The sequence below is a fragment of the Rhynchophorus ferrugineus genome, unplaced genomic scaffold (genome assembly GCF_030347505.1).
Source record: "Rhynchophorus ferrugineus isolate W39M unplaced genomic scaffold, kcgeb_rfMv2 rfM2, whole genome shotgun sequence".
Taxonomy (NCBI): Eukaryota; Metazoa; Arthropoda; class Insecta; order Coleoptera; family Curculionidae; genus Rhynchophorus; species Rhynchophorus ferrugineus.
Window position 1 is genome coordinate 19,393,508 of NW_027472581.1, and position 13,575 is coordinate 19,407,082.

At 31.7% G+C, this 13,575-nt stretch overlaps 3 protein-coding genes, 1 long non-coding RNA gene and 1 pseudogene across 7 annotated transcripts in view; 2 read left to right on the forward strand and 3 right to left on the reverse strand.

Moving 5' to 3' along the window:
• Window positions 1-60: 60 nt before the first annotated feature.
• On the reverse strand, window positions 61-2,366 carry LOC143190072 (huntingtin-interacting protein 1). The gene is made up of 10 exons (XM_076394162.1): window positions 2,192-2,366; window positions 1,751-1,987; window positions 1,463-1,647; window positions 1,349-1,410; window positions 1,201-1,287; window positions 913-1,100; window positions 643-851; window positions 411-586; window positions 279-352; window positions 61-219 (listed from the first exon to the last, which is right to left on the reverse strand). The coding sequence occupies exons 1-10, from the start codon at window positions 2,228-2,230 to the stop codon at window positions 163-165; spliced, it is 1,314 nt and encodes a 437-aa protein (XP_076250277.1). The 5' UTR covers window positions 2,231-2,366; the 3' UTR covers window positions 61-162.
• A 190-nt stretch (window positions 2,367-2,556) lies between these two features.
• LOC143190073 (U4/U6.U5 small nuclear ribonucleoprotein 27 kDa protein) lies at window positions 2,557-3,844 on the reverse strand. Its single transcript, XM_076394163.1, has 2 exons — window positions 3,715-3,844; window positions 2,557-3,640 (listed from the first exon to the last, which is right to left on the reverse strand). The coding sequence occupies exon 2, from the start codon at window positions 3,629-3,631 to the stop codon at window positions 3,170-3,172; it is 462 nt and encodes a 153-aa protein (XP_076250278.1). The 5' UTR covers window positions 3,632-3,640; window positions 3,715-3,844; the 3' UTR covers window positions 2,557-3,169.
• Window positions 3,845-3,923: 79 nt separating this feature from the next.
• Window positions 3,924-13,575, forward strand: part of hts (adducin 1-like protein hts) — a 138,365-nt gene continuing 128,713 nt past the window's right edge. For 2 of the 4 annotated variants that reach the window (XM_076394156.1, XM_076394159.1), the window contains exon 1: window positions 3,924-4,266. The gene's annotated coding sequence lies outside the window, so the exon portion shown is untranslated. The remainder of the gene's footprint in view (window positions 4,267-13,575) is intronic. The other 2 variants (XM_076394155.1, XM_076394158.1) reach the window with 1 other exon arrangement.
• Window positions 6,963-8,390, forward strand: LOC143190811 (serine/threonine-protein kinase 3 pseudogene; annotated as a pseudogene).
• On the reverse strand, window positions 8,779-11,713 carry LOC143190078 (uncharacterized). The gene is made up of 2 exons (XR_013004159.1): window positions 11,639-11,713; window positions 8,779-11,402 (listed from the first exon to the last, which is right to left on the reverse strand). It is a non-coding gene; the product is annotated as an uncharacterized LOC143190078 (long non-coding RNA).

Sequence of the window (13,575 nt, forward strand, 5' to 3'; positions counted from 1 at the left end):
CATTACTTTAGTAATATTTTATAAAAATTAAAGCAACTGAGAATCTATACAATACGAACCTTATTTATAAATTAAAATATATTTAAACTTATTATTTATAAAATACAGAGATGTTCTATATATTTTATTAAAATATTATGTATATTCTTAATTAGTTTTATGTTAGTTATTTTCGGGTATGTTAAATGATACTCTCAGATTCTTCTTTGTCGACTTTGTCTAAAACATTTGGAACATGCAACTCAATTCAAGATAACTCAAATTAAGTCATTGGTTACCCTTCTTCCTTCTTGCTTATTATTATCATGTATTTTGAGACACAATTTGTCCATTTCCTCATGAATAAGCGATTCTGTTAAATGCAACAAATATGGTAATTTATTATATTATAGAAGACCAGTTTGTCATACTTGAGTCCTGAGTTTCAGCATCTTCTTGAATACGTTTCAACAAATTTTCTTTTTCCTGCTTTTCATTCTTCAGCTCACTTTCCTTTAAAGCTAAGTCATTTTCGAGTATTGAAATTTTATCTTTTAATAAACTGGTGTCCCTATAATACTTTGAATTAAGTATATCTATTTGGCGCCTATAAAATGATTAACGTATAATTAATATATTAAAAATGAATGGGAGATGTAATACCTAAGATTCTCACATTCAGCCATAAGGAATTCTTTTTCATCATATTCAGTTGCCTGCAGAGGTAAATTGGTATTATTTTCATCATTAGTTTCTGTATCAACTAAAATTGCTTCATATATGGGTTCATTTTCATATTCAATTATTGGAGGAGCTGATGCTTGTTCATTAACATACTCGGACACATCTTTTACTGTAAATTCTGGTGGGTCCTAAGTTTTAACAAAACAACCTTAACAATAAACTATCAAAGTATATAAAGTACTGAATCACCTTCGGTAATAAAGGGATTGAGACTGAATTTGTGAAATATGGAATTTCATTGCAATATTCGAAAAAAGTTTTTAATGCTGTGAACTGTGTCATGAATCTTCCTTTGGCCTCTATTAAAATATCAGGTTGTAATTTTGAGTGCAAAATATCCAATAAACGGGCAGAATATTCGTATAACTTGGAAGATTCTGAAAAATAAACAAAATTTAATACATTTTGCATTAACCTTTTTTTAAATAACGCTGAATCACTATTAATTTTTAAGTTTCTGAGCTAATTATTACCCACCTTCAATACATATTATTATAGGAGCTAACCGACATTCCTCCGTAGTAGTGATGAGGGTATAACGAGTGAGGCTGATTGTTGAAAACACTACAATTAATCATAAACATTTGTAATATTTCTTAAATATTAATAATATAAATATACACACCTCCTTCTTGCAAATCTAAAATCTGATCTAAGTAGTTCATTATTTCAATCGCCATATCAAAACTAGAAGATAAGTGCGGTAAATAAAGAAATGTTCGCTAATGGATAGACGTACGCTTTGTTGATGTCACTTCCTACAATGCTATTAAATTCCTCAGATGTAACGGTCAGATCTCCAGGAAATCGGGGATATATATTATGAAAGTGTAGTTTATTAATTAAAAGTGATGCATATAATCCAATCATTTCACAATAATCGTCATTCAGATGATTCCAAAAAGCACGCATATCGGTTAATTCCTATTATGCACCAAACAGATAATAAAACTCAGTAAACGAAACAAAATAATAAAATAGCATGTCATATGTATTCAATTTTTCGATGTTCTGGCTGTAGTATTACCTTCGCGTGTTTCTGACTGTCCTCTAAACAAAGAGGATGTCCTTCTCGTAGAACTCTGTGCACTACCAGACATAATTTCCATGCGACAAATCTGTTTTCTAAATATGGCGTTCTAAGGGCATATACCCAGAATATCTTCGGACTTTGTGTCTCAAAAGTACCTATTATAGCAGAGCGAATATGCTTCTGTTTTATAGCACATTCTTGATTATTTATAGCTTTTTGGATTGAGTGAGCCTGAAATAATTAAATTTTAATTAACTAAACGTGTCAAAAAAAGCCAATTAATAAAATATTAGAACTATAATAGTCATAAGTCATATACACTTAACTCTATAATATTATAAACCTATTTTCTTTTGTTTCATTTTAAGGTGATCCTGATTTTGAAAAATATTTTTCAGCTACAATTACTTTCTAGTTTCTATAAAATCTACTCACATATTTTTCATAATCCTTTTCCCTATATACTTTGGCCATTTTAATAGTCTTCACAGATATACGTTTCGTATCCCAGTTTCTTAACAGATTCTATTTCGAGTTCTTTAATTAAATAAAAATTCAAGATTGCAAATAACAATGTAATTTTGTCAAAAATATTGAGATCATGGGTTCTGTGTATAAACTTATCTTATCAACAGATATGAAAATAGATGCCTTATCTTATCTGTCATAAAACAAAACATAAAACATAAACTAGATATAGTTTTGACATCTGGTATAATTCACAGATTATATTTATATAAAAATTATTATTTAATTTGAATTACTTATCATAATTAAATAAAATAAAATAAAACAACCACTTAGAAACAAATTATCTGTATATTTCATTATTTATAAAATTACAAATAATTGTTAAATCTATTAAACTAATCTAACATTAGAATAGAAATAAAACGTGTGAGAAAAATATAACTGAACAACCCGTGTGTAATTGCATATTTACAGAAATTTTAACAATATGTGGAAACCTGAATAAAGTGTGAGGTATAATAATTGAGGTATTGCTTGTTCTGGGCAATACTTGGTTAACGGAGATCACACTGCAAAAAGAACTATGGAATTCAAAAATAATTACTTATTAATATTTCCTAAAAATTACAGTTTAGAACAACTGTAAACAGATACTTTATGTTACAGCCAAATATTTAAGATTTATGTAATGATTTTATTCTATAATATAAATTGTAAGATTATTTCCTAGTATTTGATTCCCATACTAAACGAATTATGAAGTATTATTCCCTATATTTGGCTGGCACAAAGACTTCGAATACTCTAAAAAAATCTTCTTCGTTCACAGAAAGCACATAATTTCACAGGCTGGCACCATCTTACAGCTGATACAATAGTCATACCTTTTCTGCAGTAGAAATCCGATGTTGAGGTAAGTGGTTGTTCAAATTATATGACCCTTTATGCCACAAAATCTAAAGGTCTATTAAAACCACCTTTCCGGTTCATATACTGTCTGTACTTTCTTTTTAAAATAACATGTACTGCTCCAACATCGTTACCCTCTACCTTTTTTCCTTTTGTTGTGTCAAAACTGCAAAATCCCATAAGTTTCATCATTTCTTGTTCATCTTGACTTTTTCCTTCTAAATCTGCAGCTGTTACTGTAGGTCTCTCGGGCAATAATTTATTCCTTTTATCTAAAGATTGGGACCTACTTCTTGATCTCGATCGTGAAAATCTTCGTCTTTCATGGGAATGACGTCTTCTTTCCCTTTCCCTCGACCTATCCCTAGACCTTTTCCTTCTGTGTCGTTCCCTGTCTCTATCTCTGTCTCTGTCCCTGTCCCTTTCTTTATCCCTTTCTCTATCCCGTCTTCTAGCAATTCCATAAGGAGATTTCGACCTACTTCGTCGTCCCATTAACGAAATCTAAAAAAAAAAGAATTTTTATAACATACTTTTTTATTACAAAGGTTTTTTTCGAAAAAAAAATCACTTTTTACCTTATTTTTTTGCTTTTTAAAACAACCCCGACATAACGATCTAGAAAAACGTCATAAAACGTCGATTTTAGTTAATATTTTTTACGCTTAGCGCTGCTGTTTCTAACCTGTAAAAATGCACCAAAACGATCCTTCCGTACATGACTCATAAGGTCGAGAATTCGCTTCAGCCATTTTGTTCATTAATGGATTTCGTTTGGTCTTGCGCTGTTGCTCTAGGTTCGAGGCGTGTTGAATGTCGATGCCGATTCGAAGTGGAAGGCGATTCAGAGAGTGTTGATGAGAGCGTTGAGGGTACGGTTTCGTGATAAGTTTTCTTTAACCGATTTTTCTGTAACTGTATACTTGTTTTAAAATCAATTCCGTTGCAAAATTACCGTTATTCCTTAATAGTTAATATTGTAAATATTATTTCGGGGTACTTTAATGGGGCGTAGCTAATCTTTGAGTGACATTTATCAGTGTATCTTTTTGGGCAGTGCGGACGCGTTTAATAGCCGCTCGAAGTGGTTTGTCAGCCGGCAAACATTTCGGATTAGAAGCTTTTAAACGGTAAGTTTACCGGCTTTAATGTTTTGCTTCTTTTTCTACATAATGTAATTTCACTAATTAATTAATTTGAATAATTTTTATGTCTAGTAATAGTGTCACATTTGACGTTAGGGTGTGTCGTATAATTTTGGCTAGTCTACAAATTTTTTACTGTTTTCTTATTTTTAATTATCAGTAGCATCGATACATAAAGTTATTATAGCAGTTTTTGTGTATTTTAGGTTTACGTAATTAGGTTGTTCTTTACACTCGATGAGAATCAATTTAGATAATATAGGTATCATTTCATATTTTTATCAACTCCATATAAAAGTGTATCGATTGTATAATAATCTTATTTATGAAACATACTATTCATTGGAATAAACAGTTAAACAATGGCTGAGCAACATCATGTTTCAGTTGTACAAAAACGGGCAACGACCGACTGCAAATTTATTTTTTAGCAGGGATAAATTAAATTGCTGGATTATAAGGATGTTTTTATATAATGTTACTGATTAGTAACATACCAAACAACGACAAATTCAGATTATTTTGATATGACCTACTTTATCTGTTTCTATAATTTGTCACTTGTCTTTGAAATATTAATTTTTTTAGACAGTACCTTCCACTAATTAGTGATATATTCAAAATTCAGTTGATAAAAAATTTGAAACAAGAAACTCCCAATACGCCCAGTGCTGTTCGTTGCTTTGTTATCAAAACTGGTATTACAGAGGATGATCTCATCTTGCTCACAGCAGGAAAGTTGTTTATTACACAACATTATAGCATAGTATACTGGCTCTGAGAGGTGCAATGTTTTTTTACCTCTGGAGGTCTATTATATTTTTAAGTAGTTCCTATTTAGGACTATTATTTTATTAATGCGAATATCAATGACAGGAAGAAAAGACATATTTGATACGTGACAAAGTTTCATATTCTATAACGTTTCAAGGCATTGTTATGTTTTTAATATTGATGGCACCCATGATATTTGTAGCACAATTAAAAAAACAAAATTTTATTGCTAGTATTTGGAACGATTATTATATTAATTTAATTATAGCTATTGCCATTTTGTTATATAAAATATATTTAAAATTTCGGGTTTCTTTTATAACAAGAAACTATTTTTACATGTGATACCAATATCTTCAGTGTACTTTTTTCTGATTATTTATATGAATAGTCCAAAGGTTATCATTTCTGCCTTTTAAAATTAGATTTTTTAAAATGAATATTTAAACAATCCGTTCGTAGCCTATATATATTTTAACAAGATTGATATGCATGTGTTATTCTAAGTATACTAATATTAGACTATTGAATATTTATAAGACGTATTGTTTAATTTTACACTGCGTTAATCTTGTTTTTTTTTTCGTTGGCGCTCTTTTGAAAGTGTTTTTGATTTAAAAATGGATTATGCTATTTGGTTAAACAGTTTATCGTTAATCTCAACGGAAGTGTTACCGCTACACGTTTTAGGAGACCAATAAGTCTACCGTTATTTGTTTAAATGCCCTTTTATTATGCAGTCTTTAATAAAAATGCATCGTAGCCGTCATAAATTGTGTTCTGTTGTTTTTCCTCATACCAACACGCCAGTTTTAAGATGATCTGAGTGGAATAATAAAGTGAAAAACAGTGGAATATTGTTTTGGTAATGATGTGGTGATTCACAAAATAGTTCGGTAGTGATAAATTAATCAAAAAGGCCTTCAGGAAATATTTCATATTTGGTTTATAAATATGATAATTTTAATTGTTTTTTTTCTTTTTTTTAAGGTATGTAGGTTATATTTGAATAGTGTTAATTATTTTTTACTTGCCCAACAAATTCTTTTATTAACGGGTTTTTTAATTCGTCGTTTTCTTTGTTATTTATTATGTCTGAATTTTTTTCTCTTCATTCTGTGTGTGTATAATATTTTATATAGTATTGATATAAACATTATTCTATGTCTGAGTGATATTTAAACCGGTAAACAAATATTAGTTAATATAGAAGACTTTGTGTTAAAATTTTTAGAAGTCTTCTTTTTTAATTGGAGTAAATTTCTTTTTTGGACAATAGAATTTAGTTATCTAATAAAATTATGGATTTTGTTATAATATGAACATAAATGAAAGGTAGGTTGTTGTCTGTTGTTGGCGTAAAGAGCAATGACGTAGTTCTTTGATGTATCTTGTTATACTTATAGGTAGTGCGTATAATATATTTTATTTTCGAAGTATAATTATTAGGTTTTATTATTATTTCTCCAGGTGTTATATGAACTTCAAATTTTTATAAATATTTTTTTAGAAATGTGAATGATGAGTTTTGACGTCAATTAGAAATTTTTTTTTTTGAAACCTTGATGACCTCGTTTGGGGTTTTTGTATCTGTTTTTCAGTATTTTTATGGTTGTTTCATGTCAAATTTTAATTTTGTTTTCGAAAGTTTTTTAATATAATTGTTTACAGTTTGTAACTTAACTAACACCACTGTTTTACGTACCATCTCTAACCACGAACAATTCGCACCTTTGATTTATTGTCTTAGTTCATCTTTTTAGGTTTCCGCAGCTTCAGGGATCCCAGAAGACGCAAAACCTAAAAGCATGAACTCAAGATCTTTCCATTATTAACTCCCACCAATTCGACATCGAGCAGAACTCTAATATCACCACCCCTCCCCCTCTTTCATCTAACACCTCGCTATGTCCGCTAGCAATCTGAAAATGTTGAGTGAGGAGAGCCTCACCAGACAGCCGGAGGAGGTGTTCGACATCATCTGCAAACTGGGAGAAGGCGCTTACGGGAGTGTGTACAAGGCGTTGCACAAGGAGTCGGACAATGTGGTCGCTATAAAGCAGGTGCCCCTAGACACGGATCTGCACGAGATCATCAAGGAAATTTCTATTATGCAGCAGTGTGACAGCCCGTACGTGGTTCGATATTACGGCAGCTATTTTAAGAATACGGATCTGTGGATCATCATGGAGTATTGTGGAGCGGGTAGTGTGTCGGATATAATACGATTGCGGAAGAAGACGCTGACGGAATGCGAGATCGCGACCATTCTGTCGGATGCCCTGAAAGGTCTTGAATATTTGCACTTGAATAGGAAGATCCATCGTGACATCAAGGCGGGCAATATTCTGCTAAATACTGATGGGCACGCGAAGCTGGCGGATTTCGGCGTAGCGGGTCAGCTGACCGAAACTATCTCCAAACGTAACACGGTGATCGGATCACCGTTCTGGATGGCCCCGGAAATAATTCTGGAGATCGGTTACGATTGTGTCGCCGATATATGGAGCATCGGAATAACCGCTCTGGAGATGGCGGAGGGTAAGCCTCCGTACGCTGACATCCATCCGATGAGGGCCGTGTTCATGATACCCACGAAGCCGCCTCCGTCTTTCCGAGATCCGGACCAGTGGAGTGCGGAATTCATCGATTTCGTCAGTCTCTGCTTGGTGAAGAATCCTTGCGATCGGGCGTTGGCTACTGACCTGATCCAACACGTGTTCCTCCAAAAATCCGGCGGCGCCCAAGCTCTAACTCAGATGATATCGGAGGCGTGCGAGATAAGGAACAACCAGAACTACTCCAGGTTTCCCGTGCGGGGACAAAACAAGAATATGGTGTCCGAGAACGAGGCTACGCTTGTGCCGAGCAAGACGCCTAGCCAGACCGGAACCATGGTCACCATCCAATCTGACCTGGGCACTATGGTTGTGATAAACAGCGACGATGAGGACGGGGAGAAAACGATGAAATCGGAGGAGACCAAGAAGTACAAACCGCTATTCCTCGAGCATTTCGATCAGGCCCAGTCCGAGGAGGAGAAGCAGCGCGATAACGCGACCGGCTCCGGCGGTTACGCCATGAACAGTGCCGTTCCGTCCCAGCAACCCGATTTTTCCGAACCATTAGACGTTAAGCTGCAACGTATCAAACCGGTTAACACGGATTTCAGTTTCTTGAAGGATTTATCGTACGAGGAGCTCAAGGAGAGATTCGATCTGCTCGATGCCGCCATGGAAAAGGAAATCGAGGAGTTGCAGACCCACTATATATTGAAAAGGCAACCGTTGGAGAACGCGATTCATAATAAAAGAGAGAGAAATAGGAATTTTTAATGTTATTTCCGTTGAGTTTGGTAAAATTTTCATCATTTGGTATGGTTAAATTCGTCGAGGTTAATGCTCTACTAGAAGCACTGGTTAAGATTTTTAAAATTTGCATCAGGATTTAACTGGATTCAATAGTTTGTAAACACTTCACTGCTTCATTATTAACGCAGCTTATTATTGTCGATTTAAGATGTCTGTAAATTAGAAGTAAACATAGTTTTTGTTTCCATATTTCTGGCCATTCTCATTATTTCTGTTTTTAGAAGATACAATATTGGTATAATTGTTGTAAATCATACCTCTTAATAGTATTTTATAAATAATATAAACACACTATTTGTGATATATTGAAATAACAGTTTGATTGTATATTTGTTTGTTTTGAATGTAAGAGGTGTTTAAAGTTGTAATGGTGCTGTCGAAAAGATTATTTTGAAGGAAAAATATATTTATTTCATTATTAATTCTTTATCCCTATACTGCTTCATACCAAATTTTCAATTTTTGTCCTGTAGTTTCATCAGTTGGGAATCTTGTTCCTTTTTATATGATTTTTATTTATGATTTTGAGGCACAGATCGTATTACTGCAATGTAACATGGATAAAAAGTGCCTTGACAAATACTGTAACCCAGTCCATTGTTTTCAGGAAGAATCCATTCTTTCTTCGCCATATTTTCTCTTTTTATCAGGGATTTTCTAATAGAGTTGATAAAAAAAACTCATGCTGTCATGGTAAGAACAACTTGATCTTCATAAACTAAGTTATGATATACGTCATATAGATATTAAATAGTTTAAATAAGTATCATTGCTCTGAATTTTGTTTTGCGCATGTGAGCTATTTTAAGTCTCGATGAACATGAAATCCTTCGGTTTCCTGAAACCAAGATAATATATGAGATTTCTTGGTCATTCTATTCAATGAGTTTGAGATAATTTAGTGTTAACAGAAATTCTTTTAAGAGTTATCACTCAAATATGACCATCTTCTTTGCCATATTCACACACTGTTTTTGTATGTTAACTTTTACGTCTTACCATTCTCATTTCTATAATTTTAAACCACCCAATTACGTGTACAACTTTTAATAAAATTATGAGTTTTGGTGGCGGTTTTCCAAGTTTCATATGAAATTCCGATCCATTGCTTCCATTTTTCTGACATCGAAGACTATGACAAAACTAGTCAGGTCCAGTATATTTTTAAACGTTTAAATTTGACCCGGAATATATAATAAATTAAGTATTTGTTCATGTTGATATTGACAAAATACTCCTATAAAAACTGATAATCTGTAGTTTCCTGAAATAATATCTTTTTATGTCCAAACAAAACCCAGAATAGTAAAATACCGAATCAGAAATCTTAAACTTGGAATTAAATTAAAAACAATAGAATATAGATTTTAATTAAATTCAAACATGGAATAAATAATTTATTAGTTAATAAAAAAATAACTGCCAAAGAGTATATTTATATTAATTCCAACACTGCTTTCTTAATTAGTTGCTTCCTTAAAGTTAACTTCATTAACTAAAACCTCGACGAATTTACATTATCCCTTGAAGATAATAACAACAAATCATATTTGTAATATAAAAACGTCATTTAATTTAAACCACAGAATATGCCTTTGTAAAAATGTACTTAATTCCGCTTAGTTGCCAGTTTTTTTGTTTGTTTCTATTTTTGCACCAAACTCTATTCTCATTTTCCGTCATATCAAATAAATTGCGCTTTGTCAAAACTGTTATTTATTCGTGTTTTTAGTTTAGTTGACTAGACTTTGTATCAATATAATATAATTTTTCAACAGTCAATTAGTCCGATGGAGAAAATTGACGAGAACTCTGAAGTAAGACTGAAAATTATGAGATTATCGGGCGCTGGGCGTGTAATTTTCTTTCCTCGTTGTCGTTTAGGAGCAGATGTTTTTAGAATTCCCATGCTCTGAAACATCACACTCGATTGTATTTGCGTAAAACTATCGGTTATAGGCATGCGAACTCCCGTTTATTTGTCCGGCGTTGTCTTGACGCTCGCCTAGGCTTACTTAGATTTATAAGATAAGGGTTTTGTATAGATACGTAAAATGTAAGATGCTAAAGGCGTTTTTGGCAAAATAAATTGATGAAAGGGAAATAATACACGTGTTTTAATGCTACAATAAAAAAAGTAATGTCTATTTTACACAAAAAAAATTAAATAGGCCTTGAGGAATTATAAGAATTCTAAATAAATAAAAAAAATGTATATAATTATTCCTTTTAGTTTTTCATTGACTGCATTTGGCGATCCAGGTTTGCCATGATAATTTTTACTTTTTCACGTTTTTTGTTTTGGTCTTATAGACGACCGACTTATTTTAAAACACATTTTTTTCCGTGTAGAGTTCTTTACTAATTGTATGGAAATTTCAACTTATTTTTATTGGCATGAATCGGGGATTAATTTATTTTTGATTCTCAATTACTGGTTTGATTTTTAAATAATATCTGAGGGCTGCCGTTTATGTTTCAGGATTTAAGTTTTCGAAATTACGTATTTTAACATAGTTCAAAAATAATTATGGACGTATATGGGAAATAGTTATGTCATTTTATTAATCTTAATTATCGTTTTAAAAAGCAATTAAATATAAATTAGTTTAAAAAAGTCTGATGCAAAACTATATTACCAAAGTTGTTGACGTGAAGATTTGAAGACGGTAATGTATCTTTGGTGTTCAAAAAAGGTTTTCATGAGCCGTCAAATCACTGCATTCGCGGTTCTGCTATAAGGAACAATGTTAGATTTTAAGAAGCATTGTTTGCTTTATGAACAAGGCTTCCAAACTAATACAACTCGAGTAAAAAGTACATATTATTCTAGTATGGGGAACTTTGATGTTACTCAGACTTTACTTAATAAATATTTTCATTTATTGTGGTATCAAATATTTTAAAAACCTTTTTGTTTTAAAATGGCTTATTGTATAATGTAATATTTTTTATCTTTTAATTATGTGATACCGACTTTCAATAATTTTAAATTATACTTGTAAACTTATTGTCTTTGTGCTAGTATTTCAATCCTGTGTTGGAATATCACATCTTTTGAGATTTGTGTTAATTTTAAGGAGAATGAATGTGCCAATCGAGGGGACAAGTTACAACGGAGTAACATCTGTAAAATTGTCATTTTATATCACCACTTAGTGATATTCATTTAATGTTTTTAAAAACTTGAACACAAATATTTATACACCTACCATAATAATATTGACACTGTATCAAAATAACCCATATAATATATATAAAATAACAGCACAAAGGTGGTTTGTTTTTTATTGTAATATTTTGATTTAATGATAAATAAGGCACTTGGTTTGGTTAAATGAATTTTTTTATAAGAGACAAATATACAATCGTTTTCACACGCAGTCGTGAATAAATATGATAAAAAATAAGATGTAAAAAATTAATGATTCTTGCATTGGTTCTTACTATCATTTTCATGGTATTTTTAGAATTATGCCCTTAAACTATTATATAATCGCTTGAATTAGTTCTGTCGAACTTTCTTTTTTTTCCTTTGAATAATACTTCAAGAGATAACATGGACTTCATAATATTAGAGACCTACTTAATAACAGAAAGTTGCAGCAACTTTTGCTCTAGAGCTACAGTATACCTGCTGACAGCTTATTCTTATATTTATGACATTACTAAACACTATAACAACCTTTGCCTGTGTCAACAATAATAAGAAATGTTTAAACAGCCTGCGTTCTACATAACCACTGAAAATAACCGCTCGACTGCAGTTTCGATTGTCTTAAGCTGAGAATCGTGTCAATGTGAAAGTTGTAGTAATAATGACATCGTTGAGCTAAATGAGTACTAATTCTCTTCCTTTTCGGTGAAACGCGCGAAAGATTTTCTGCATTTTAATTTTGTTTTAATCGTTTATTTGTTTTGTGCTTTATGAAGTAAGGCATTAATTTTTGGAAACAATTAAGCCCACAATTGTATTTTTTGATTCTAACTATAATATTGGCAAAATATTTTTCAGTACACTCGAGTCTGCTTATGGGATGTATTGAAGGAATGAGGGACCTCATCATGTTCTTATTTTACCACATTGCCAGTTCATGAAATTTTATATTTTTCTTGGATTTCTATTTTAACCTAAAATATCCCTTCAAATTCAAGTGATACCAAAAGTAATATCAACTTTTTATAAAAATATTTAATTTTTAAATAAATAAACACAAAAAATATGATGACCGGATGTTTCCTTCTCATTTTATCCTAGTTAAAAAGAGACATCAGGTGCTGTAGTAACATGTTTCGATTATATGTTCAATCTATACATTTGGATTTGTGTTGATACTGGTCGATCCTGTTGTCAAAAGTCTACAAAATCCTCCTTGTTTCAACTGTTTTTTTTTTTCGATAAAGAAATGCACTATGAATCGTAAAAAAGGACACAGAACAGATGTGTTGAAATCGAAACCTGAATTTAAAACGGATGGAAAACGTGCACCATGCAAGTTATCGCGTATGAACTGTTAATTACTCTTGCATATCGCAGTTTTAATTGATTCGTTGCACTTTAAACTTGTATTGTAAGAATTGTTAAATGTGTGGTTTGACGTTTATCTGTTAAAATTATTTCCATTTTTTTTGTTTAATTATTTATCTATTTTCGGTTCATCTTATTTTATTATCTTATAATAATTTGAATATCATTGTTTCCTAATAGCATTAATAGCCCTATTCAATTAGTTTATAACTACAGGTGAAGTATAGTGTATACCTGGAGGTAGCTAGCTATTTTTAAGTGCTAAAGTAGATGTCAGTGACAGAGTCCTTGAGCATTTTGTTTTGGAATATTTATTTTGAAATTTTGCTCCTACAGTATATTATATGTGAGAAACGAAATAGATGGTAAATCAAACGATAATTACTGTCCATGGTTCATTCAAGCGACAGATATTTTATGTTTATTAAATTAATCACTAGATTATTTAGCATCTTCGATGTCATGTGGTAATTCGTAAATCGCCGTCTGTGCCAGGTTTTTATTGATGAAGCTCTTCAATTTTTTCTTAATAAATGGCTACCAGGGTCGACGGATTATTTGAGCTTGTCTGGAAAGGTTTTTAAGCAATTAAAATATTAGGAGATTTAGGCGGTATATATA

What these genes read in the sequence shown, in the direction of transcription:
- LOC143190072 (XM_076394162.1), bottom strand. Translation starts at nt 2,230, where the DNA reads ATGGCCAAAGTATATAGGGAAAAGGATTATGAAAAATAT. An exon ending in AAAAGGATTATGAAAAATAT is followed by an intron (nt 1,988 to 2,191) that starts GTGAGTAGATTT and finishes TAATTATTTCAG; the next exon opens with GCTCACTCAATCCAAAAAGC. An exon ending in CAATCCCTTTATTACCGAAG is followed by an intron (nt 852 to 912) that starts GTGATTCAGTAC and finishes GTTAAAACTTAG; the next exon opens with GACCCACCAGAATTTACAGT.
- LOC143190073 (XM_076394163.1), bottom strand. Translation starts at nt 3,631, where the DNA reads ATGGGACGACGAAGTAGGTCGAAATCTCCTTATGGAATTGCTAGAAGA.